General features: G+C 35.5%; 4 protein-coding genes and 1 long non-coding RNA gene across 11 annotated transcripts in view; 4 read left to right on the forward strand and 1 right to left on the reverse strand.

Annotated features, from left to right (window-relative positions):
• LOC121729576 (ras-related GTP-binding protein A) lies at positions 1-9017 on the forward strand. Its single transcript, XM_042118133.1, has 7 exons — positions 1-241; positions 320-419; positions 592-809; positions 4096-4262; positions 4532-4625; positions 4789-4941; positions 8551-9017. The coding sequence occupies exons 1-7, from the start codon at positions 230-232 to the stop codon at positions 8728-8730; spliced, it is 924 nt and encodes a 307-aa protein (XP_041974067.1). The 5' UTR covers positions 1-229; the 3' UTR covers positions 8731-9017.
• Positions 3975-19519, forward strand: LOC121729577 (beta carbonic anhydrase 1). Its single transcript, XM_042118134.1, has 6 exons — positions 3975-3978; positions 17771-17887; positions 18231-18315; positions 18411-18598; positions 18705-18893; positions 19125-19519. Exons 2-6 carry the CDS (start codon positions 17795-17797, stop codon positions 19332-19334), a joined length of 765 nt encoding a protein of 254 aa, XP_041974068.1. The 5' UTR covers positions 3975-3978; positions 17771-17794; the 3' UTR covers positions 19335-19519.
• LOC121729581 overlaps positions 9561-25718 on the forward strand; it is a 23102-nt gene continuing 6944 nt past the window's right edge. Inside the window, exon 1 of the long non-coding RNA XR_006035980.1 lies at positions 9561-10741. This is a non-coding gene — a long non-coding RNA (uncharacterized LOC121729581). The remainder of the gene's footprint in view (positions 10742-25718) is intronic.
• LOC121729578 (HIG1 domain family member 1A, mitochondrial-like) lies at positions 12489-16155 on the forward strand. 4 transcript variants are annotated; one of them, XM_042118138.1, is made up of 4 exons: positions 13598-13679; positions 13893-13948; positions 14051-14156; positions 15299-16155. In XM_042118138.1, exons 3-4 carry the CDS (start codon positions 14063-14065, stop codon positions 15508-15510), a joined length of 306 nt encoding a protein of 101 aa, XP_041974072.1. In that variant the 5' UTR covers positions 13598-13679; positions 13893-13948; positions 14051-14062; the 3' UTR covers positions 15511-16155. The 4 variants fall into 4 exon arrangements, with proteins under 4 accessions (XP_041974073.1, XP_041974069.1, XP_041974070.1 ...); XM_042118139.1 differs by lacking the exons at positions 13598-13679; positions 13893-13948 and adding an exon at positions 12489-12534; XM_042118135.1 differs by lacking the exon at positions 13893-13948 and having other exon boundaries at positions 13547-13679.
• The window catches only part of LOC121729574 (serine/threonine-protein phosphatase 2A activator-like), a 17279-nt gene continuing 7778 nt past the window's right edge, over positions 16218-25718 (reverse strand). Inside the window, exons 1-2 of one of the 4 annotated variants that reach the window (XM_042118130.1) lie at positions 17711-17734; positions 16218-17408 (exon numbers count right to left, since the gene is read on the reverse strand). In XM_042118130.1, the coding sequence (XP_041974064.1) occupies positions 16425-17408; positions 17711-17719 (993 nt within the window). In that variant the 5' untranslated portion in view covers positions 17720-17734 and the 3' untranslated portion in view covers positions 16218-16424. Of the gene's footprint in view, positions 17409-17661; positions 17685-17710; positions 17735-17903; positions 18021-25718 lie in introns of those variants that run through there. The other 3 variants (XM_042118132.1, XM_042118131.1, XM_042118129.1) reach the window with 3 other exon arrangements.

Here is a 25718-nt window from a genome sequence, read left to right on the forward strand (position 1 = left end):
CTTTGTGATTGTGTGTCATTGAGATGTGAGATTTTACTATAAATTTGAGCAGAATATTTCACATTTATCCTATTTTTGGAACTATTCCAACCATTTTAAGCATATCCAATATAAACCATTCATCCCTGTGTTTCAGAACATAAAAGAAATTATATTAAAAATCCAAAATTGTTTATCAGTAATCCGCAGTTTAATCGAGTTTACTTCGCATATTGAATAAATAACCAAAATGAAGAAAAAGGTATGCATGTTACAAACTTTTGATAGGTGAAATTATACCTTAGAAATACCCTGTTGTAATGAGCATGTTGTATTTTAGGTCCTCTTGATGGGTAAAAGTGGGTCTGGAAAGACCAGTATGAGATCTATCATATTCGCAAATTATATAGCGAGAGATACGAGAAGACTAGGAGCTACAAGTGAGTTAAAGTTGCCTATAAATTACTACAAGTCCAAATAAATTCTCCTTTGGAGCTGTATTAATTTTGTGTGATGTCCAATACTATATATATTATATATACTTGACAAGAGTAAAATTTTCCATTTTCGTCAGTTACAAGGGATATCTAAACCTTTTTACTTATTCAACAGTTGATGTAGAACATTCTCATGTCCGTTTTCTTGGGAATTTGGTGTTAAATCTCTGGGACTGTGGAGGGCAGGAGGCTTTCATGGAGAACTACTTTGCATCACAACGAGACAACATATTCAGGAATGTGGAGGTGCTCATATATGTGTTTGACGTTGAGAGCAGAGAGATGGAGAAGGACATGCATTACTACCAGTCCTGTTTAGAAGCAATACTACAGGTGGGTAGCATCATTTATACTCTATACTAGATGTCCCGCGCGGCTTCGCCCGCGTAAATTAGGAATTTTACAGAAACCGTACATTTTCCCATAAAAAAATATTTTCCCCGTTTTTCCCGCATTTTCCTGAGTTTCTTCGGTCGTATTAGTCTTAGCGTGATAATATATTATATAATATAGCCTATAGTCTTACTCGATAAATGATCAATCTAACACTGAGATAAGTTTTTAAATCGGACCTGTAGTTCCTGAGATTGACGCGTTCAAGCAAACATACTCTTCAATGTTGTTATATTAGTAAGTACCTGATGGACTTGTGTTACAGGTACCAGACAACGGAAATATATTTAATACTTTTATACTATACATATATTTAAGATTTTTATTATATGATACACATATTTAATACACATCCATGACCCAGGAACTTTGAAAACTTTTTGTTCCGTCGGCGGGATTTGAACCCGCAACCTCCGGCTTGAGCTACCAACGCGCTCACCACTGAGCCACAGAGGTCGTCAAACTATTTTTAGACATAAAATAAAGATTTTTTTTAATTATCGCTTGACAAACTCGAGTCTCGATCTAAAAGACTATGAAATGGTATAATATGGTAGTGATGATGATGATGATGATGATGATGAATGTAATTTGCATAGTAGCATATGGTTCCTGTTCTTAAAACAACGCCGAAACTCCCAAACTTGTATCTATAAAGAATCAAGAGTTCTCTCAGCACCTTCCGAACCACGGTATACCAGGTATATCTCGGTGCAAAATCTTACTTGTTGGTAGCATATGCTTAGAATACTTCTCACGTAACCGAAGTCACCACACGTTTCCCTATAAGTTTTAAGGAGTTCCCTCGATTACTTATGGATCCTTCATCAGATCACCACTTTTGTGAATATAAAAATCGGGTAACATACGGCGGAGTAATCGTTGAATATAAGAAAACGAACATAACACCTCCCCCATTTTGAAAGTCGGTTAAAATTGTAGCCTATGTGTTATTCTGATGTATAAGCCATATTATTGTAAAGTTTCATTAAAATCCGTTCAATAGTTTTTGCGTGAAAGAGTAACAAACATCCATACATCCACACATCCATACATCCAAACAAACTTTCGCCTTTATAATATTAGTAGGATGTAGCCTATAATATATTATCACGCTAAGACCAATAGAAGCGGAGCACCAATGAAGAATGTTTCAAAATCGGGTGATTTTTCCTATTGTGCTGCGTAAACGATAAAAGTTTCGCAAAAATTGGCAGAATTTTCTTTATTTACCCATGAATTAGTTACTCTCTCGGGTCTGTGGCTGTTTGGTTGTTCGTTTTGTTCGGTGTTGCTATGTGTCTGTGCGGATGATTTTCTTGCTCTCTGTATTCGATGCCTATCCCTATTCTGGCTGAGGCGAGCCTCACGCTCTACAGATGATTCTCTTTCTCTCTGTATCCGAATTCTATCATTTTTCCGACTGAGGCGAGCCTCACGCTCTACAGACGATTCTCTTTCTCTCTGTATCCGAATTCTATCATTTTTCCGACTGAGGCGAGCCTCACGCTCTACAGACGATTCTCTTTCTCTCTGTATCCGATTTCTATCACTATTCTGGCTGAGGCGAGTCTCACGTTCCGTTGACGATTCTTCATCTCTTGCTGAACGTGCTCTTTTGGCATTCACTGTACTACGACCTAAGCAACAAATAACCCAATCGCAAAGCAAAAACAAAAGTCCGTTTTTCTAACGCAAGTCAAATATATTTTTATCGACAATTCAGAAACCAAAGAACCAGAAACAATGAATATCTGAAAGAAAGCGCTGTGGTTGCTCCTCTGCGTTACCGTCTGCACAACCACACAATGACGAAATACACTATCTACTACAATAACATAAGCCCGAAGCTTATGAGAGCCCCCGGCCGGTTCTGCCGTAACCGCTATGTCCCTCGGCCGCCGCCGCGCGACATATTTTTTGATTCCGCGTAAGTTTATACGTTTGAAAACTTCTAAAGTATTGATCGAAATTGTATAGTGTAAAAGACAATTATAATCTACATTTAATGTCTTAGCTTCCAAACATGTTTATTTGGATAAGGGTTAATGTTGTAAATTGTTAAAATCGCTTCGTAAATAAGCCATTATTTTTCGTAAAAAGTAAAGAACAAAAATGGCTATTGTGAGTTATCCCTAAGAAATAGACATATACCATCGCGGACTTTTTTGTTTACCTAATTAAGGTGTACAATACTGTAGTACATTATTTTGATCTATCTCGTAGGGTTTAGCCAGCGTTTGCAATATAAACGCAAAAAAATGAATTTATTTACGACATAACATTAGAAACCTCTAAAATTATCAGTGTTTCTCTACCATATTATGCATATGTTATACATATAAACCTTCCTCTTGAAACACTCAATCTATTAAAAAAAACCGCATCAAAATCCGTTGAGTAGTTTTAAAGATCTAAGCATACATACACACATACAGACAGCGGAAAGCGACTTTGTTTTATACTATTTAGAGATTACTCTATGTTTAAATAAGTTGTTATTAACTTTATAGCACTAAGGGTGGGTTGCACCAACTTACTTTCTTCTTCTTCTTCTTTTTTATTAATGGCTCCTTTGTGAGTCACCAGTATCAGAGTGTTTTGGCAAAGACTTTACTTCTTGAGATGGCTTTATGAAGAAACAAGGTTACGGTATGTCATACTGTAATCTTTTGAAAGATCTAAAACAAACGCAAACTTTAACCATAACAAAATGTCAAATACCTAGTAAAAGTGTGTAAAAGTGGCGTACATTATGCAATGTACGCCATATTTGATGATAACATTAACCTTAACTATAACAATGCCTCTGGTGCAACCCACCCTTACTGATTTTAGGGCCTTTCTTAACCCATCAATCCCCAAGCGGCAGCCGGCTGCCGCATAACAATTGAAAACCTACTGTGTCTGCGATATCCACAATAGAGGTTGTAATGTTCCTAAAAAACTGTTTTTAAATATGCTTTACAATAGCAAAGATAATAATATTGTAGTTTGTATAGACTATTACAGCCCAATATTATAATAATTATAAAGCAGGATTGCTTCATGTAACTTGATAAGAGTAAACTTTATAACTAGCTTGTCACAGAGTTAAACATAGTCGCTGGTCCGATTCTCATTTAAAACTACATGACTATCACAAAATTCATTTACTAAATAACATTGTCACCAAAATGTGAAATATCAGCAATTTTTTACTTTTAAAATATATTAACTATTCTAGAACTCTCCAGAAGCACGAATATTCTGTCTAGTACACAAAATGGATCTTGTGTCAGAGGAGCGAAGAGAGGAGATTTTCCGGGCTCGGGAGGAGGATCTCAAACGGCTCTCTAAACCACTAGAATGTACCTGCTTTAGAACTAGTATATGGGATGAAACCCTTTATAAGTAAGTTCACATGCTTCTGCAAACTAAAAACAGTCACTCATTTACACATTAAAAGAACTTATCACTCTTTATACTTGTTGACCTTGAAAGTAGCTTGTTCAAGTAACCAGTACATCTTTAATATTAAATATTAATGAAGTTTGAAATAACTGTATTTTAAATGTACCATTCTAATAAAGTAAATTAAAAATAAATTACATTCATTCTTTTTCTGAACCTTACGTAAAAACAAGTATTTGCTAATATATATATTTTTTTTATTATTTCAGGGCGTGGTCGAGTATAGTGTACAAACTAATACCCAATGTCAAAGCATTAGAGTCATCCCTGAAACAGTTTGCTACCATTGTGGATGCTGATGAGGTAAGACCGTAACTGAATAAATGTACTTTAATGTGCTTTATATGGAACTGGCCTTGAAGGCAGTGGGGCGCGGCGGACTAAACCCGCGCCGCCACCACCGCTCTCGCCCCGCGGCTGCCCTCAAAATTCGGGGCTGAGGCTTTAGAGGTTTGTCACATTTCAGGTGCTGCTGTTCGAGCGCGCAACATTCCTGGTGGTGTCTCACTACCAGCGACGGCCGCACCGCGACGCGCACCGCTTCGAGAAGGTGTCCAACATCGTCAAGCAGTTCAAGCTGTCCTGCTCTAAGCTCGCCGCGCAGTTCCAGAGCATGGAGGTTAATACCCATGTTTTTTTAAATATAAAATAAGGGGGCAAGCGAGCAAACGGGTCACCCGATGGAAAGCAACTAACGTCGCCCATGGACACTCGCAACAATAAGCACTCGCCCGCCTTTTAAGTGCTGCAGGTGCGATGTCGGCCTTTTATAACTACATACTACCTACCTACCATCCAGTCCCGGATTTTTAATAGGCCGTTGTAGGCCATGGATTAGGGACGGCAGAGTCCATAAAAGCCATACAGATTACCTATACATATATCCTACCAAAGAAGAAATTGATTCATAGGCCGTTGACAAACCAACGTCATTTGATCAGATCATGTCAATTCAATGTTGTGATCTGTCGGCTGGGTTTGCGCGACCAAACTACGTAGGTCCGCCACACGTCCGCCATCTGCCTTTGAATCAACTTCTCTGATAGTACGTCTGCGTTGTTAACGACTACTACCTACCTATCAACCGGCCCCGGATTTTGAATAGGCTGTAATAGGCAACAACCTAGGGGTCACAGCATCCATAGAGGCCCTACAGATTACGGCTGCGGAAATGTGACCCACTCTCATAAAAAATATAAACTGCTACCAACCCACTAAAGGTAACGTTACGACTGCTAGGTTCAGTCACAGTAGGCAACCGATTTAAGCAATGCAACCAAAATAGAATTAGGTGTCCCACAGGGATCTATCTTAGGCCCATTTCTTTTTCTCATCTATATAAATGACTTACCTTATCTAGTAAAGGATAATAATAATGAGATAGTGCTTTTTGCTGATGACACTTCACTTATTTTTAAAGTGAAGCGACAACAGTCGAACTACGACGAGGTAAACAGTGCTCTCTCAAAAATAGTACATTGGTTTAATGTTAATAACTTACTTTTAAATTCTAGTAAAACTAAATGTATAAAGTTTACTTTGCCCAATGTTAGGCAAGTCATAACCAATGTGCTATTAGATAATGAGAAGATGAATTTGGTAGATAACACTGTATTCCTAGGTATTACACTTGATAGTAAATTACAGTGGGGTCCTCACATTGCTAATCTAGCAGGTAGGCTCAGTTCTGCAGCATATGCAGTCAGAAAAATTAGAGAAATTTCTGACGAAGACACGGCACGATTAGTATATTTTAGTTATTTTCATAGTAGGATGTCATATGGAATCCTTTTATGGGGAAATGCTGCCGACATTAAGACAATATATTTTGTGCTGCAGAAGCGAGCCATACGTTCTATTTATAAAATGTCTGCTTTAGAATCTCTGAGAGATACATTTAAAGAAATTGGTATTCTAATTACTGTTGCTTCTCAATACATTTTGGATAATGTAATATATGTTAGAAAAAATATAAATAAATTTAAAGTTAAAAGTGACATTCACTGTAGATTTCTACAGTGAATGTCAATCTAGTATTTACTAGAAATAAGCACAAGTTAGATATGCCAGTGATCAGACTTAGTAAAGTCAGTAAATCTTTTAAAGGTCAATATATACGCCTTTACAATAAAATCCCTGAAAACGTTCAAAATCTTTCCATTAATAAATTTAAAAAAGTAGTCAAAGAGCGTTTGTGTGCCAAAGCGTATTATAAGGTCAATGATTACATAGAAGATGGCACATCTTGGGAGTAGGATGGCTTCTTGCAAGGCTACTTCTACATTATTATAATATTATGACTTACAATTATGTATGTTGACATTGTATATAATATTAAGTTACAAAATTGTAAACTTTATTTTAAAAGAACAATTTTTCTCTCGTGAGTGGGAAAAAGTGGGATCCGTGCGAGTTTCTTACGCCGGTTCTACTCGCCTGGGTAGTTCCCGAACCGGTGGTAGGCATCAGGTAGACCATTCTGAAAAAAATTGATTCAAATTTACTCAGAAATAAAACATTTTTTATTTTATTTTTATTATGCAAATGTTACATAATAATATTATGATACAACTTGAACATTTATTCCGTTTTGTACAATTTGTACATTGTCGTTGGAGGAATAAATTAAACACAGAACACTATATCACTGAACGCTCTACTCTCGATGGTGGTTGGTAAAGAAGTGGACGACAGCTCTCACGTCTGGCGACCATCTTCTCCAAGCCAATGATTGGTAGTGCGGCCATCTTTATTTATCTTATTATATATATACTACACGTTTCAAATACAAGCAATGATTTTTTAAAACAGTCGCTGCGTCGTGCGCAATCTTTATAATTAAACTTACAGTATGTACCTATTCGTTTTTTTTTACTAGCTTTTACCCGAGTAATCATTTCAAACCCTATCAATTACCTTTCCCTTTAAGTACCTATTTTATTTTACCCACTCACGAAAGAACATAATATAGGATACTTTTCATTCCGGGAAAAATGTACGGTTCACGCGCGATAAACGAGTTTTGGCGCAACGGAGTTGCGGGCGTCGTCTACTTTATAATATAAACACAGTCTATGGAACTGACAGTCGGCCAACGGACACGTCTAGACAGAGCAATCGTGCGGGGCGTGCGGGGTGAGAGAGGGGCGAGCCCAAGCTGCCATACACTCGCTTGGGACACGTCAGCCGGGGTTGACGCTTTTTAATTTCATTGTTTTAAGTGGTTTGCGAGTTGCGACAGTGTTTCGTTTGAGTTGTATGTAGGTACTTATTACACTACATTGTACGACTTGATTTTTTACATTTAAAACATTATTTTACATTTTTTTAATATAAATATCAATTTTGATATATATCAAGCAAAAATATCAATTTATATACATAATATATCATTCGAACCCTTTTGTATACGCATTTGTATTTTTTATAATAAAAATCTTCATTAATATATATTTTTTGTTTTATCCCTAGTACTCTACATACACATACTACGAATACACAAAATGTAGAACAGATTATAATAAAACACATTATTGTGACAACCCTGCAGCAATCACGAATACCTACACAAAAGCGGCCGCGGCATGTCGCGCGACTTCAAACGCGTTGTCCCACTGTATTTTTATTACGCTGCATGTGATATAAGCATGGGCGTACCGAGGGGGGGGGGGGGGGGGGCAGGGGGGGCAGCTGCCCCCACCTGGATCATGTTGACGTCCCTACTAAGTGTATAATATATAGTACTTTTATCTATAAAAATCAAAAATTAGGAAAACGAATTTTACAATATTTTTGCAACTAAAAATTATAAATTTTTATTCTTTATAAACACCTAGCTTATAAAAAAATCTGATTTGCCCTCCCCTGGCCCAGAACCTGGGTACGCCCATGGATATATTTTTTTTTTTTTAATGAAATACGAAACAAACGTTTCGTTTCGTATTTCATTAAAAAAAATACGAAACGAAACGTTTGCAGGTGCGTTGCCGGCCTTTTAAGAGGGAATAGGGTAATAGGGGAGGTTAGGGAAGGGAAGGGAATAGGGGAGGGTAGGGAAGGGAATAGGGTAGGGGATTGGGCCTCCGGTAAACTCACTCACTCGGCGAAACACAGCGCAAGCGCTGTTTCACGCCGGTTTTCTGTGAGAACGTGGTATTTCTCCGGTCGAGCCGGCCCATTCGTGCCGAAGCATGGCTCTCCCACGTTTAAATATAGATGATGTTTTCAGGTGAGAAACAGCGTGTTCGCGGCGTTCATAGACGGGTTCACGAGCAACACCTACGTCATGGTGGAGATGTCCGACCCCAAGATACCGTCGGAGGCGACGCTCATCAACATCCGGAACGCCAGAAAACACTTCGAGAAACTAGAGAAGGTGTCCTCGAACGCGCCCAGCCAGTATCAATGAAGATGCATGTTTTGTTCCCGCAAAGAAATATCATCAGAGAAATGAGGGTCTATCGTGTCAATTGTCGTTGCTTTCATATATCACGATATAGCTGTCGTATGTCTGTCTGAACTCTGACACGATATTTGACACGAAAGAACGTCGCTTTGGTGGCAAATGATATATCGAAAACCCGCATTAATTCGTGGGTAGATGGTAGGCCCACGTTTAATTAGGTCGAGCTATGTCAAGCCAATGCTAGTTCGACAAGGCTGTTTATGAACGTGGCGAGAAAAGGAACTAACGCTTCTATCATACAAAAACGTCATTTTTGACATGTGTTTGTCAGTTCTCCTTTACCAGCAGCGCACATTGACTGACATTGACACATTCAATTAAAGCCTTGTCGAACTGTACGTTTACGTAATTAGATACAACCCGACCATATTACGTAAGCCATCCGCTTATGAATCTTTTCTCTGATAGTATGTTAATTGTTACGTTTCTCAACTCCAATACTAAAACTCGCAGTAACGAAAATGTACGCTTTATGTTGATAACTCAACTCGTAAAAGTGACAATATAAAGCTTGCTTTTCTGTCTTGCTGTGGGTTTAGTGCAGGGGTCACCAAATGGCGGACCGCCGACCCATTGTGTGCGGACCAAGCATCTACGAAGATGAACTTCGTTAAAATCAATTTCGCTCTAGACTTACTCATAAACATCTCCAGGATTTAATATCAATACATTGCACCAATTTCACACCAAACAAGCAACAAAAATTATCACTTTTCTCATTGATATGTCAAATAAAATTTTTTTTTACAAAATGTGTGGACCGCGAAGGTCATTTCATTTCCTAAAATGGATCCCGAGCGAAACTAATTGGTGACCCCTGGTTTAGTGTATCACTTGTAAAAATACGTTTAGACTTTAGGCCAATGTAATCGTCTGGCAATCTGACTTTTTATTTATAATGCCTTTTTAGAAATAAAAAATCTGACTGCCGGACGACATCTGTGTGGCAAAAACGCCCTAAATAAAAATTAACATGGCCTTAAAAGTAGCTTTGGTTACATTCGATTTATTTAATAAAAAAAATATTTTAAGCTTCATAAACTTTAAAACTTAACCTCTAAACAATGACAAATCCCTATGAAACTCTCGCTACGAAAGTTTACCTTAAAAAGACTTAAAAATAGATCTCCTAAAAAACTTACGTTATTACTTTCATTGTCAAGTTTAAAACTTTTGTACATACATCAATTATTCCAATTCACCAAACCAATTTTAGCCACCTATTAAAACCTTTATAAATCGCAAAGTCTATACTTGTTGAATGTAAAGTTTGTTTTAATAAATTAGTATATGTTATGTTACAACATAATATTGTTTTAGTGATTTAAGTGTGTACTCTAAGGATACACAGTGCGTGTCCATAGCTATACTTACTATGGGTTTCTGAAGTGTCGTCGATACTTTTATTGCAAATGTTAGTGTCAAGCAATCAAAAAAAAATACCAATTTTATCTTAGAAACCGCCTATTGATCACCAGAAAATATTAAAATATATATTTTAATGACTACGTGCTCAGCACAGGGAAATGTTAATGAGTAGCTTTATACCAGTACCTTATGAAGCGCTGGAAAAGCATTGTAATTAAAAATATTTAATATTTAATAATATATTATATTCCCTTTGCAGCTCATCGTATACTATATTTTACCATTTTAGCGTTAGCTCCACCGCTAAAGGAGGAGTGTTATTCTTACTATGACAATACATAAAGGTATAAAAAACATATCACCAAATTGCATATTATATAAAAAATCGGCTTTTGTAATGTAACATAATATTTTTAACTTGGCTTTAAAGTAAAATAATTTGCATACTATCTTTCAGATGTTATGCTACTCGCAACCGATACAGGATGTTTAATAATTTTGCTCTTTATGAAACTAATTTTAGGAATTATGAAAGCAAAAATATGTTTTACATTGCCTACTCATTTAAAACTTAGGTATATGCCTAGTTTGAATCCCTTAAACTACAACTAAGGAATATGTGATACTTCCCACTTGTAATATTTATTTATTTATCCAGGTTAGGCTATTTTGTTATATTTTGTAATAAAATGTTTTTAAATAGGTATAAAATAGCTTAATAAAACATTTGTTATTTCCGTACATAAATAAACTTATAATATTCATGTGTATTTCTTTATCAACACCATTAACCAAATTATACGTGGGAGAGCCATGATTCGGCACAAATGGGCCGGCTCGACCGGAGAAATACCACGTTCTCACAGAAAACCGGCGTGAAACAGCGCTAGCGCTGTGTTTCGCCGAGTGAGTGAGCTTACCGAAGGCCCAATCCCCTACCCTATTCCCTTCCCTACCCTCCCCTATTCCCTTCCCTTCCTTACCCTCCCCTATTACCCTGTTCCCTCTTAAAAGGCCGGCAACGCACTTGCAGCTCTTCTGATGCTGTGAGTGTCCATGGGCGACGGAAGTTGCTTTCCATCAGGTGACACGTTTGCTCGTTTGCCCTCTTATTTCATTTTTTAAAAAAATTGTATACCGGTTTAAAAACTATGTTATCAATTTATCAGAGTTTGTAAGTTCTATAATATACTTATCTACATATAAATTTACTTTAGAGAGGCATCTAAAAAACCGACTTCATAATTTTCTATCTCGAAAACTCCTAAACCGGACTTGTAGTTACAGAGATATGCGAACACAAACTCACACACACACACTCCCTCCTCAAATTTGCCCATTTTGTTCACCCGCTGAACTATAATTATATTATACATATACAAAAACTGGGCAGTTTCGGAAATATTGCTCCTTTTTTTATGGCGGATAAAAATCCCATGTAGGAAAGCTCCTGCCATTAACGGCCGTTCCCAATATTTGATCTATCTCTGGTTTTGCCCTACTAGAGATAGAAATAGCTCACAATTGACATAAAATATATGTTTCTAATGTCTAATGTGAGCTATTCCTATCTCTAGTAGGGCAAAACCAGAGATAGATCAAATATTGGGAACGGCCGTAAGAGGATACACCAGGGGCAAGAGAAATTGAAAATAGGTATTTGAAAATGTATTACTGTCTCACCAATCTCAAGTCTCCCACCGCAAAGCGCGATAAAGACAACACGACAAAAGTTCTAATAAAAGAACAGAAGATCTTCGATTCGTTATCCGCTGATTCCTTCTCCAAAACTTAACCGATTTAAGTACTTTTTTCATTAAGAATTAAAGCAAGGCTTGAGCTGTGTTCCTATGTTTTTTTTTTTTTTGTATATTCTAGTCAATTTTGTTTTCTGAGTGTTTGAACACAGACGAAAATCTGGCCATTTTTTTTTTTGGTTTTTGGACGTTCTTATCTTTTTTAATAATAAAATTATGAAAAAAAGAAAACATAGGGACATGCAAATAGTGGCCATAGATATTCAGGAACAAAATCATAACTCTACCGGCATTATCCAGGGAGGAAACAGGAGACAGCGTTTGTATGGAAAAACGGCGGTGTGAACGGCGGCGGAGGAAACTCCTCTTAATTGGGAACTCCTGCAATAAAGCGAATTTAATCTTTGGTTGTGTTGCTATTTGCTGTAGCAAGGAATGAAAGATTCTCATGAGTCACTGGAGCTAGGTTTTAAACGTGATAAAAATAAGATAATAACCAGTGTGCCGTGTGCAAAATACTATGGTCGGATGCTAATAGCAGTACCATGTCGAACTAACGATAAAACAATTACAAAGAAGACATTATCTGACATTATTGTGCAGTAGGTTTCTGCAGCTCATAGTAAGTACTATTACTACTGATATTTAATTTTGAATCAATAGATTAACCTATCAATCCCCAAGCGGCACCCGGCTGTCGCATAATGATTGAAAATCTATTGTGTCTGCGATTCCCACGATCGAGGTAAGAGCTTGACATGTGGACTGTTTCATAGAGCGTATAGGTATAGGTAACATTAAATATTATCAGGCTAATCTTACAGTTTAATAGTTAATAAATTCTCTTTTTTGTTAGAGAAGTCTCCTCAGAAGAATCTCGGGAGATTATTATCATTTACTGATATTTTGTAAGTACCTACGCATTTCTTTATCAAGTTACGTTTTTCATGCAAATTTCGGTTTTTACCTGCAATAGACTATAAGCTTATAGAACAGACCCTTTCAGACTTTATTTCTGTAGAAGTGTAAAAGAAACAGTCATGTGTAAATAGATACTTACCTCACTTATCAAGTGCTCTATCAATAGTAGGTAAAGATAAGTTAGATATTATAAAGAAGCAACTGCGAAAACTCTTATAATGCAATACAACATTTTATGAGGAAGGAAATTGAAAACCATATTCTATGATCTAACTACTCTCTCATAGGTTTAACCAGTACAGTGGGAAAACATACCTATACCCAAAGCCCGTGCAAAGTGCATTGTCCTTTGATTAGGTAGAGCAATTAATATGCAAAGAATCCGAATGATCTACATAAGATGCGCTGCTAAAAAGTTGTAGTGAAATAGTTATGCAATGCTTTAGAAAATATTAAAACTACTAGAGTTGCGAAAAACATGTTCTCACTTAATCCATAAATAAGTACCTATCTATTAAAGAGAATCCATTATCAAGAGACAAGATTAGTCTAGACTCTATAGACACCTCATCAGTAGTACTATGAAAACCAAAAGCCATGAGGATCTAGCAACCAATTTTACGACTTGTCAAATATTCCAAGAAATAATAAACTCCACGCGAATATCGCTCTTATGGACTCAACAGAATGAAAGGTTTTCCGTATAATAATAACGCATTTGTTAGGTGGAATTCCCGCGACGTTAATTCCTCGGTCCTCTAACATTTTCGCCAGTCGTGAACCGAACTTCGGACAGTGAGGATTTGTGATTAAAAATAATCATTGAAAATTAATCGAGTGATAAAAGTGAGTGAGTTTACAAAATATTATGTAATCGAATTCGAATGGTATAATAGTCAGGTTTTATAGTTTATACCCATCACTTGACCTTCGTACGTAATACAAAATTATTACTCGGTTTAGACTACCTTGATATTGTGTGGTAGCAGATATTTGCACTTGTCTGATAATAAAATTATCCACGTCAATTTGTTTCTCTAATTGATACGTTTGACCCAGGATCAGTGTTCTGTGGTGTACCGATGGGCGACGGGATTTCACTTTTCGCACCGGAGGTAGTGATTTCAAAACAATTTTGTGGTCTTACGGTGTTTAAATATACCTATTATTTGTATTCAAAAAAAATATTATTATTGATGAACGTTCGTAATGTACAGATTTAAACAAAAATGGCCGAGGGAAGACCAGACTTTGGCTACCATGAGGAGACACAGTCTGAGCGTTTGGCGCGAAAATCTAAGGACTCACCCTTCATGATGATCGGTAAGTGTATTATTTTAGAAATATAACTAATGATAGATTGACATAATAATAATTTAGCTGATAACATTGTGACGTCAATAAAGTTAGTGAATGAGTAGCCAGCTGTAGCACCATTGAACGTTCATTGTGGCGCCATAATGACAGATTGCTTTCGCGACGAACTTTTATGCATAGAAAATCAATATTATACCACAATTACCTAAGTGTTCTTGTGCAATAGTGCAAGTACTTAAGTACCTATGTATGACCAAAGTCTAAAATACATGATACGAATATCTATAGCTATGTCCACACTGTTGACTGTGCACTTTCATCTCGTCTTCATTTCATTTTCGTCATCAACTTTCATATTGGCGCATTCAATAATTGAATGCGTCAAGGAAGGCAATGCCAATATTACCATTTTTGAAGTTTTGGATACGGTCAGAGGGCATACGTTGCGGGCATGCCTCACGTTCGCTGTTGACTGCGCTATAATGCATGCCCTTGACGAACAGAAAAAGGCACAGTGTGGACAAAGCAAATAGGTAATTTCCTAGTTCATCACAAGATAAAATGCCACATAATCGCAAGATAAAATACCACCAGACCGAGACCTGGCGACACTGAATCGCTTATCGCTTATCAAATGTTATCGTAACTCGAAATCGAAATCTATAGAGCAAGATCCTAGCGATGAACCGATGACGTCACGTCGGGTGTAGCAAATATTGTAACAATGATTTCGATTCTTTAATAAGTAGGTATTATGTATGTACTAGTATCGTATCCGTAATAATTATACGTAGTGCCTTATTAGTTTATGAATAGATGCAAGCCTCGACGTGGCAAAAAATAGTCTGTTAAATCTATTTGCCCATTTGTCCAATGGCCTTACAAGCTAATTTAGACGACGAGACACTTTTATAGCTAATAGTTAATTACATAAATTGTGAGGAGCAAACGTCGTAATAGCACGAATATGCAGTTTTGGCACAAATATTCCTACCACTTAGCCTACCACACATTCTACCTGAACTTGTTCTAAAGTTTTTGTATAGATTTCACTCCGCTACTTGCATCACAGTTAACTGTTACCATATCTTTGGTACAAGATTTGCAATCAAAATGCTTAATAAATAATAACTCCTTACTTTTTCCAGGCCTGACAGGCCTCGCAGCGTCCGTCGGCTACGGAATGTACACATACAAGAACCGCGGCGCCATGAGTACCAGCGTCTTTCTCATGCAGTTCAGAGTCATCGCCCAGGGCATAGCGGTGGGGGCCCTCACAGCTGGCATGGCCTATACTTTGGTCAACAACCATCTATTGAAGCCAAAGAACGAGGCTATCTTACACAAAAATGAACACTAAATGACTTATCTGATTATTTTAAGTTATTTGGATTAAGTGCTGTTCTGTTCTGGTGTAGTAGTATCAACAAAATTAAGTATAGATGTTGAGTCTAATAATTGTCGTACTCAAAAACTTTGTCTTTAAATGGCAAGTTTGTGAATTTTTTTTTGGCTCGAGCTTGACAATTATTTTAACCACACCATAGCCAAGATAGATACGCTCTACCAACTTGGACCTTATTGCTAAGTACTATTAGGCCAAAAGCGGTGCACTGGATCTGTCTTCAACTGCGCAAAAGTTCTAATTGGAAGTTGAATGGTAAATTGCCTAGCAATTATTAAATTGAAACAATAAAGTGTTGACATTGCTTCATACCCAATGTCTGGATAAACATATTGTTTATCCATTGGGTATTCAGGAGCAATGTCAACACTTTTTTGTTTCAATTTGATAATTGCTAGGCAATTTACCATTCAACTAAACTGACTTGTGTGCAGTGTGTAACTTTTTATGGATAGGGACTTATAATGTGTAACTTTTAATAGATAGGAAATCCTTAAGTAGGTATTTATTGTTCTTGTGTACTTGTAAGAGTGATATTCAGAATATATTGCCTGTGTTGTAGAGAATGTTAAAGTGAAAAAAATTAAAATATTTTTGTTACACTTGTATTTTATTTACAATATTTTTGTACATAGACTTATACAAGCTTATATTATTTCATTTCAAAATTTGTTGCATAAAATCTTATGCTACAATATTTTAAAGCCACTTTTAATTAATATCACATTTTATTTACACACCAGTAAATTGTTGACATTCATAATAATACTGAGTAAAATAAATAGGAGGTTAAGGTAATATCTACTGCTATATTATCAAAAGTTTGTTAGTATCTAGACATTTTAAAGTACTAAAAAGTTATTCAGACTTTACTTTTGTATCGAAAATCTACGAATTGGCAGGAGGGATCCAAAAAAGACATGTTGGATAACCGGAAATTTAGCCAAAACTTCCTTTTTGTACATTTTAATCAATCCCTGGTTAATTTTTGACCAAGAACCCACTGCGCTGATACTCCAGAGTTGGTTAGAATGTTCCGCAAATGGACCTTTCTTAACTTCCTTGATGTATTTGATGCAGGACAGAAACATGTACTCCTCTGCATACTTATCTACAATTTCATCTTCTAGAAACTTCACAGGTGGGTATATCCGGGGCTGGTCGACCAGCTGCGAGCTGCCCCAGATGAATGGCACAAACTGGTAGTCGTCCAAGCTCCAGACTCCATGACTACCTGCCGGCTCCATTCTGTAGGTCTGCTGCAGTCTTCTAGAAATTTCTAGATATTTATTGAAAATTAAAGTTACAGTCGCTACATTGTCCTCGTCCTTGAGGCAACCTATTTTGTAGAGACAGCACAGGAACATAACAAATGACATTTCATGGCCCGTGCCATAGTCAATTCTAGTGGAATTACCAAAACTCTCCTCCAGGTATATTTTAATCTCAGGTACAGCTGAATGTATTTTTGGATCCAAAGCTTTCTGAAGGTACTGACTAGAGTTATTCTTTACTTTATTGAGCCAATCCTTGAAGGCAGCATTACCGAACCTCTGTGGTTGAGCTATAGGCGGACATTCATCAATCAAATTATTGATTTTCTCCAACATTCCAACAATATTCTTCACGCTTTCTGATACTTTGCAGTCTACCGAATTTGGCTTCCCCTTCACTGCCTCATTTAAAGTAGAAATGAAACCAGTGTATTCCATGTAAGCCTCGGACTTCTCCCAAATTGCCATATCAGTTACAGATTTAACAACTTTCTCGGGCTCCATAAAACGATGATTTGGGGGTAAAATGGGAGCATCTGACTTTTGGATTCCATCACCAACATCACCAGGGGGATTCATCTGAAATATACATGTAAATACAATTAAACTACTGATTTAATTTCAGAAGAGTTTAATTCATCAAGATTTTATTGATTATCCAATGTCAATGATCAATGATGACACTGCTCTGTTCACTGTTTAAAAGCATAGCAGTAATACGATTAATTTTGTGATACATTTTTAAGCAGTTGATATGTTTTATTACTGTACTAGGTATATGGTTTATTACTTAAACGATAACTAAGTACCTAATTCTAACGGGCTTATATACCTACGATAAGCTTTGACAACGAAGGTCGAATATGTCAAAACAAGGCAACCTTACGCATGAACGTAGACGTACGAGACTATAATTTACATCGTATCTTGCTAAGTCAAAGTTAAATAAAGTATACCGTTACAAAATGGACAGAATCTTGCGTGGAATAATGCGGTACCGAGTTTTAGACCGTGCGAGTATGGTGAAACAGTTTGAACAAGTAAAAGATAATCCAGTGGTAAGTTTAAACTAACCTTAATATGTAGTGAATGTATTGGTTGTTTCAGTTATAAAGTTTATCCGTAATTGATAATAATTATTTTAACGAGGAAAAACGAATAAAATAAAATTATTATTATTCATTGACAAATGATAAGTTACTTGTCATTTGTCAATGAATAACTTCTTGTCACAAGTATGAATTGTCAAAATTCAAAAAAAAATAAGAAGTGATGTCTGTCATAATGACATTGTCATATTTTTTTAAAATTCATTTTCACTTTTTGAATAAAATTAGGTGAAATCACCGGTTATGGGTAATCTCACAATAGTGATGCACTTTATTTACTTACTTCTTACAGCCTAAGGCGATTTTTTATACTTGTATGGACAGCAGAATGATCCCGACTAGATTTACAGAAACGAGCGTCGGTGACATGTTTGTGGGTATGTAAATGTTACTAAACTAAAATCAAATAACTAGATACAGAATGCAAATTTTCCCATACATTTTTGTAACTTAAATACAACGCGTGTTTCAGTAAGGAATGCTGGTAATTTGGTACCTCACTCAGAACACTTTGTCGATGAAATGACTAGCTGTGAACCTGCTGGACTAGAATTAAGCTGTATTATAAATGACATAAAACATGTAATAGTATGTGGACACAGCGATTGTAAAGCTATGAATTTGCTTTATAAATTAAAAAGTCCTGAAGAATCCAATATTGTAAGTAAAAAAAGTTCTTTACGCATCAGTAGCAGAACTAATACTTAATGCACTCGACCTCCTGCAGATAACATGATTTTTTATTTTGAATTTAACGTTTTTACAGGAACAGCGTAGAATATCACCCTTGAAATCTTGGCTTTGTACACATGGGCAAACAAGTTTGGATAAGTTTCTTGCTGCTAATCAAGATTTTTCTAAACCAATGCTATTCACTGCAGAGACGCCTCAGCGAAAATTTGTCGCCTACATAGACCCCGAAAACAAATTTTGTATAGAAGACAAACTTTCTCAGGTATTAAAATATTTTCCAGGCTTACACTAATTTTGTGTGGTCTGCTGTAATTGTCTGTTATGTGACTTTACCAACGCATCAAAAAAGACAGTCACAACTCACATGGATTAGTGAAAGCCTGCAATATTTTTATTAGTATGCAAGCGGCGAGAAATAGTTTTATCATATCGGAATTTCTTTGAAAAATCCATTTTTTTTCATTAAAGTTTTAACTAGACGATTTAATTTTAGGTAAACACTTTACAGCAGCTTCAAAACATCGCTTCTTATGGAATGCTGAAGAAGCGATTAGAAAGACACGATTTACACATACATGCATTGTGGTTCGATATTTATACTGGTGATATTTATTACTTTAGTAGAAGGGCAAAACAATTTATTATTATAGACGAATCAAGTTACGATATCATATTAGCAGAGGTTCGAAGATATTACTCATAGTAAAACTAGTAATGTTAAATATAACCCTAAGAGAAAAAAATATACTGTGTGTATAATTCATACGATGTAGAAATATTAAAATATCATTTGTTTTGCTTTTGACTGCTAAGCAAATTTTCCAACATATCAATTTACAACGTCAATATACACAGTGTACGTTTTTGTATGAATACTCAAGCACGGGAAGACTACGCTGCCCTGATACCAGAAAAGACCGCTACGTGCAAAACGCAACTTTTGGTAATTGACAAAAATAGCGGGAAAACAGATTTCTTGAAAAGTATTATGATTAGTTAAGATTTAATGATTGATTAAAATAAGTGACGTTACGTAGAATATTTTCATGTTCTCCTTGTCTATTTAATATGTTTGTAAGGTAATTTAAAATACATATTTCTGGTTTAGCTTAGCCCGTAAATATCTTTTTCACTCACGCTGCTAGGTTAAAACGCAGTTACCTCGATGGTAACTGCCATTTAGCGTATGATTTTTGTCTTTAAATTTTGATATATCTATTTTTTACATGAATCATACGAAAAAATGCCGCTATGTCGCCTAACTGCTTTATAGATTATTACGTAACTGAGAAGAAACAGATTCATCAATCTAAAAACGCCATTATGTGACGTCAACGGCATTTTTGATTAGTTTAATCAAAATTGGTTTAAAAGTTATCAGTATAATACTAAAAAAGAAAGCAGTTAAATGCACTACCCACTTAATAACTGTATTTTAACTAAGTATTCCACTTCAAATAATTCTAGTCATTAGCTGAAAAGACCATTAGATCAAAAATGCAACAGCAAAAAAAATGAAATTTGAGCAGAAATAAAACCATAATATCAAAACAAATTGTTTATTTGTGAAAGAAACTTAAATGCTTAATTTATTATTTGGTAATAAATTGTAAACGACGTTACGTAAACATTATAACAATCAATAGAATTCTTACTGACTTCAGTCCTAATAATTTCTAGTACAGTACCATAACTAAACATATGAAAATTATAAAAAAGTAACTTAAAAAATATTACACATCCAAAATAAAATATAATTATCAAATATTTATCAAAAACTTAATTGTAATGAGATCAAAAACATTACTTCTATGAGAGATCAAAAAGTAGATATATTAAAACCTAATCATTAATCAGTCTCTTCGTTATTTATATTATTAGTTGGTATTCTTTTCCAGAATGTAAGTTTATGAGAAGGCATAAGTTTGGTTAACTTGGTTAAAATATTCAATTTTCTTGTTTCTGATATTCCTCTCGCACTTTCTCTAGGAGTCAGCACCTCGGGAACAGATCCATTTTTTGGTTTAAGGTAAGTATCTTTTAAAAAACAAACTTCAGTATAATCGCCGTCAAAATCCGATTTGTAAAACATATTGTAGCTTTTTCGTTCAAAACTAACTTGAACGATATTTTTCATGTACACTCTTGGTGTTGAAGTTTGAATTCTTCGATTAGAAGTATAGTCAGATATATCGATAAAATCTCCTAATTGCATCTCTTTCACAGCTACCTTTCCAGAATTTGCTTTTTCGACACAATCAACAAAATCTTGAAAGTCATAGAGTTTGCCTGACTTCTTCATGGAGAGTTCTACTTGGTGATGAAAATGATCACAGCTCATATACGTATGCCCTTTTTCGAAATAATTCAATGTTATTTTGTTAGCGCTTATTTCATCCGAGTTAATGAGATGAACCAAAAAGAAATAGAGGAGCCAATTTTTATTTTGTGCCGAACAATTGTCAAGCCACAAATCAAAATATTTGGTATCACGATATTTATTGAAAAAAGCTTTAAACGCACTGATGATATCATTCTGCTTCCTTCCAGCTATAGCTTCGTGCCATACAACCGCTAAGGGTTTCTCATCATTGGATTTCCCTAGTGGTGCAAATGTTTGGTTGTAAGCTACTAAGCGCTGACAAAATATGACTTCTTTAAAAGTGTCTAGTCTCGGCAACATAATTATTTTCTCAAGATCTGTACTGAAATATAAGTGCGATTCATTTTTGCTGTTCTTATGTTTACTGTATAACATCCTAGCTTTTTTTGCTCGCATTTTGTGGTTTAAATAATCATTGCAGACTTGGCAATCAGTAGGTAAATTATCTTTGTCATGACATTCGCTGTCAGAATGAATACGGTGAGCTTCGCAGATCTCACACTCTTCATTGCCAAGTCTAGCAAACGATATGTTTAAAGACCTTAAATGTTTTCTATATAAATCGTAAGACATCTGTTGATTAGGATTTTTCTCTAAAAAATTTTCGTGCATCATTTTTACGTTTATATCACTTGGCAGGTATCTTCTCAATGGAGCATGCTCCCTCCTGTAGTGTGAAACTGTTGGATGAAAGGATTCTATGTGTCGTGTTATATTATCTCGGTCAAATAGTATGATTTTCTTATGCTTTCCTCTATTGTCCTGTATTTCTTCGCTGTCTTTAACCTTTAAAGCATTGTATAAAACCGTGTCATTAGTTGGTTTGTATCCTAGTGTGGAGAGAAAGAAGGGCTTGCACACATCTACCTTATTTTCGTAGGCATTTTTAAAGAAAAACTTGCGTTTTGGGTGTCGTTTAGGTGATGATGTTAGTGTACGTTTCGGGATTACAACATAGCAGCTTTGTCGAATAAATATGCGACGTGTTTTCCAAGACATCTGCCAATAATTTTCATTAAGTGTTTCTCTTTCTTCCTTGCTGATTTTTTCCATACACTTGTTTGCACATTTGCAGCCTCCTTTAACTAGAAATTGTTCTCGATATTTAGTTCTTTTTTCTTGCAGTCTTTCAGTTAAACTTGTCTCATATATTTTTCTTTTTCGCAATTGCCCCGATTTAGTATAAAGTTTGAGATCTTTTTCATAGCAGTCATCATGTCTATCTTGTTCATGTTCTTGGTTTAACTCAAATATTTCTTCGCCTGCACTATTTTCTTGAATCAATTCCTCTGGTTCTTTGTCTTTACTTGTAATTGTTTCTGTTACATTTGCTTCGCATTCATCTTGAATAATGATCACAGTTATAACTTCACCATCATCTTCAATATCCTTATTTTCGTTATGTGTTTCTATTGTCACTGTCTCATTTTTGTTTAATATTTGATATTTATTACTATTAATGACTCCCAAACATAATAACTTTAATGACAATACTGTTTGACCTTCTTCCTGAACTGAAAAATTAAGAGATGGAACTTGTCCTGTGTCTGAATCACAGGCATGGACCTCTGCCTGTACTGTGATTTGATGGTTTTCTTTAACATCGCATTTCTCATCCGACTCCGGAGGTTTTACTGTTGGCGGCATAGAATATACGACTGATTCTTTATCGCTTTCTTCAGAGCCCGAACTATCATCTTCCGGTATATAATCCTTATCCTTAACGGAGTCGTCAGAGTCGTAATCCTTTACACTTGATTCATCGTCTGTTGAAGGAACTTGTTTAACTGAATTACAGGGAATTTCTGCGAGTACTGACTCTGGACGTTTCATCGGTAAAGGCATAGAATTTTCGACGGAGTTTAAACTGATTTCCAGAATATCATCATCTTCTAGTGTTTCATGGCAAAGTAAATCTAAGTCTTGTTCTTTAAAATTGTCAAGATTTTCTTGTGAAAATTTTGTAATAGCTTTGTCTATTAAGTAAGGGTCGCTTGTTTTATATTCGTTAAATTTTCGAAAAAGGGGTGTCGTAAATGAATAAGGTCGTTTCCATAAATAGTCATTTTCAAAATATTTTGTAGAATATAACTTGGCAAGATTTGCTGTGTTCGTATTTTTATTTAGTGTTAAATCATTATTTCGGTTACTTGTAACAGACGAAGGTTCCTGGTTTCTCTTTAATGATTTATCCGCAAGAGGTGTTGTTTTCGACTGTTCATTCTTGGAGGAAGAAGTATCAATACTATTTATACACATTTGAGTAATTTTTTTTCCTCGATACATTTTACAAACGGCCTCTGGTTACCTAAAACAAAAGTACCTAATGTAATTTATATATCTAAGTCAATACAAAAACTCGCTGTTAAAATATGTAATAGAGTAAGAGCCTGCGACGGCCAGAACTTTCTCAGCTTGGGAAAGCTGAAAGTTTACCTGTTTGTGTAACGACCAGCAACTATGGAGTTTCGGTCGCGGTTACTTTAGGAGGAATCCAGTTCTGAAGGTCTACCTAGCCTTCGAGAAAGAGTTATAAAGCTCAATTTCATAACTTATATTTTTCGCGGTAAGTGGGAAAATCTCGTATTCCAGAGTCCAGTACCGGACATTTTTCACAGTTGCTTCCCATTGCTAGACATCCAAGAAAGTTTAAGGGTGTCTAGAAGTGGGAAACAATTACTGTCGAAAATGTCCGGCACTGGAATACGAGATTTCCCTACTTACCGCGAAGAATATTCTTTGTTTTCACCTCTGTAAAGGTCAAAAACATTTTCAGCTTTCCTAAACTGAGGCAGGTCTGGACTCTGGCCGTCGCAGGCTCTTGATCCATAATGTTAGCAGTTATCAATTAAAATTATCTGGTAGTAGAAAATAATTTGAATGAGTACTTTGTGTTACCTCAGCTGTCCCACGAAAATCGCGCCAAAATTTTTGGCGCGCAAAGCAAGCACGCGACCTTCCCCCACGCCGACAAAATATTGACTGTCGATCGATCGATGCTCTGCCGCGTTCGTATTCACCCCCGCTCTCCTCTAAATCAACTTAAATAGCGGTCTTTTTGTTTAGTTTTTTAATTAAACCGCGTTTATAAAATGCCATCATGCAAATATTTAAATAATATCCTAAGTTAAATGACGTTCATAGTTTTGTAGTGTAGTTTTTTAGTTTGATTTATTAATATTCTACTACGCTTAAAAACAGTTTAGATATCATAACGTGGTTCTAGTGTATGACGATAATTTAGCCGTTTTATTGCTTATAATGGAAATGGTTCTGGGCAAAAATTTGCTACGTATTAAGGTCGTTATAGTTAAATAACGGTTTTTATACTTATCATGACCATTTCACGGCATTCTTCTGTAGTAGTTCCCCAACCATGTTTTCAATTCTTACTAACATAAACATCAGTTAAGATATTATAACATGTTTATAGCTTAACAATTTAGTTTAGCGGCTTTTTATCTTATGGCCATCTCTAAAAACTGAAAAAAGGGGTCTTATAGCGGCAACTTATCTCAGAAACTAATAAACTTAAAAATATAAGTCAAATAGAACCAGAAAGCTGACAATCTGCTTAGTTTACACATAAAAAAATAAAAATAACGTATTTTTCACGTAGCGGTCTTTTCTGGTATCAGGGCAGTACGTTTATCACTATTATTATATATTTTTTTATTTTCATCATGATCAGTCATCAAAGAAAACTTAGAATCAACTTTGTGAAGATTGCCCGGTTGGTGACAACAAAATATTAGACGGTGATTAGATGATTTAAATTAATTTGTATAACCCTTATATTAATTCTTATCTTCGCTTTTTTTACCTGAGTAAGGCAAAGCTGAAAGTGAGGGCAATTATTAATGATGTATGTGTTGTTAATGCAAACAGTGGGTAGTAAATACCAGGTGCCTTAAAATCTAGAAAAAATCCTCATATATATGGATGAAAGGAAATTTATAGAATATTAGAACATTGTAAAGGTGGTGAAAGTAAGAACATAACATTTTGGCTACATTATATTTATAAGTAATATAAATTATTATATTAAATATTATGAGCTAGTAATATAGGTCGCCCACAAAATTAAAAAGGGCAATCCACGCGTGTGTATAATATCAACCAATAACGTACAGCAGCTACTATAAACTATTGGTAGCTTTTTTGTATATTATGTACACGTTACTGAATTACTGTGTGATCGCAATCAATCACTCGCACTCTGGTCTACAAACAACCTATGAAACCTAAATAATTGCACTCCTCTTTTATTTGACGAGCGATCATTTAACTAAGTTTTAGCGCGGCCTATATCAAAGCTATATTTTTGCTACATGTATTACTTATATTTTTTAGAAGTTAGGATATGGTATATTTTGATTTGCGAGTTTTTTAACATATTGTTTAGAATATTTTAAGATATCAAGGATAAACTAAAGCTCTATTCTTCTTACTAACAAAAATATTTATACAGCAAACTATAATATAAGGCCTGCTTGTCTTTGTTTGGCACATTGGAAAAGTTACACGACAGACAAAGACACCAGACTTTGAACATTATAAATATCTTAATCGGCTGCGTAAATATCTTCGTTAGTTTTTTTTTTATATTTTAATAAATACATTCCTCCTTTACTGTGTGCTATAATACAATCAAAAAGGTTACAGGTTGTTATTAGTGTGTCTTGACTCTTGTTTGATCAAGTA

The sequence above is a fragment of the Aricia agestis genome, chromosome 8 (genome assembly GCF_905147365.1).
Source record: "Aricia agestis chromosome 8, ilAriAges1.1, whole genome shotgun sequence".
NCBI classification, from domain to species: domain Eukaryota; kingdom Metazoa; phylum Arthropoda; class Insecta; order Lepidoptera; family Lycaenidae; genus Aricia; species Aricia agestis.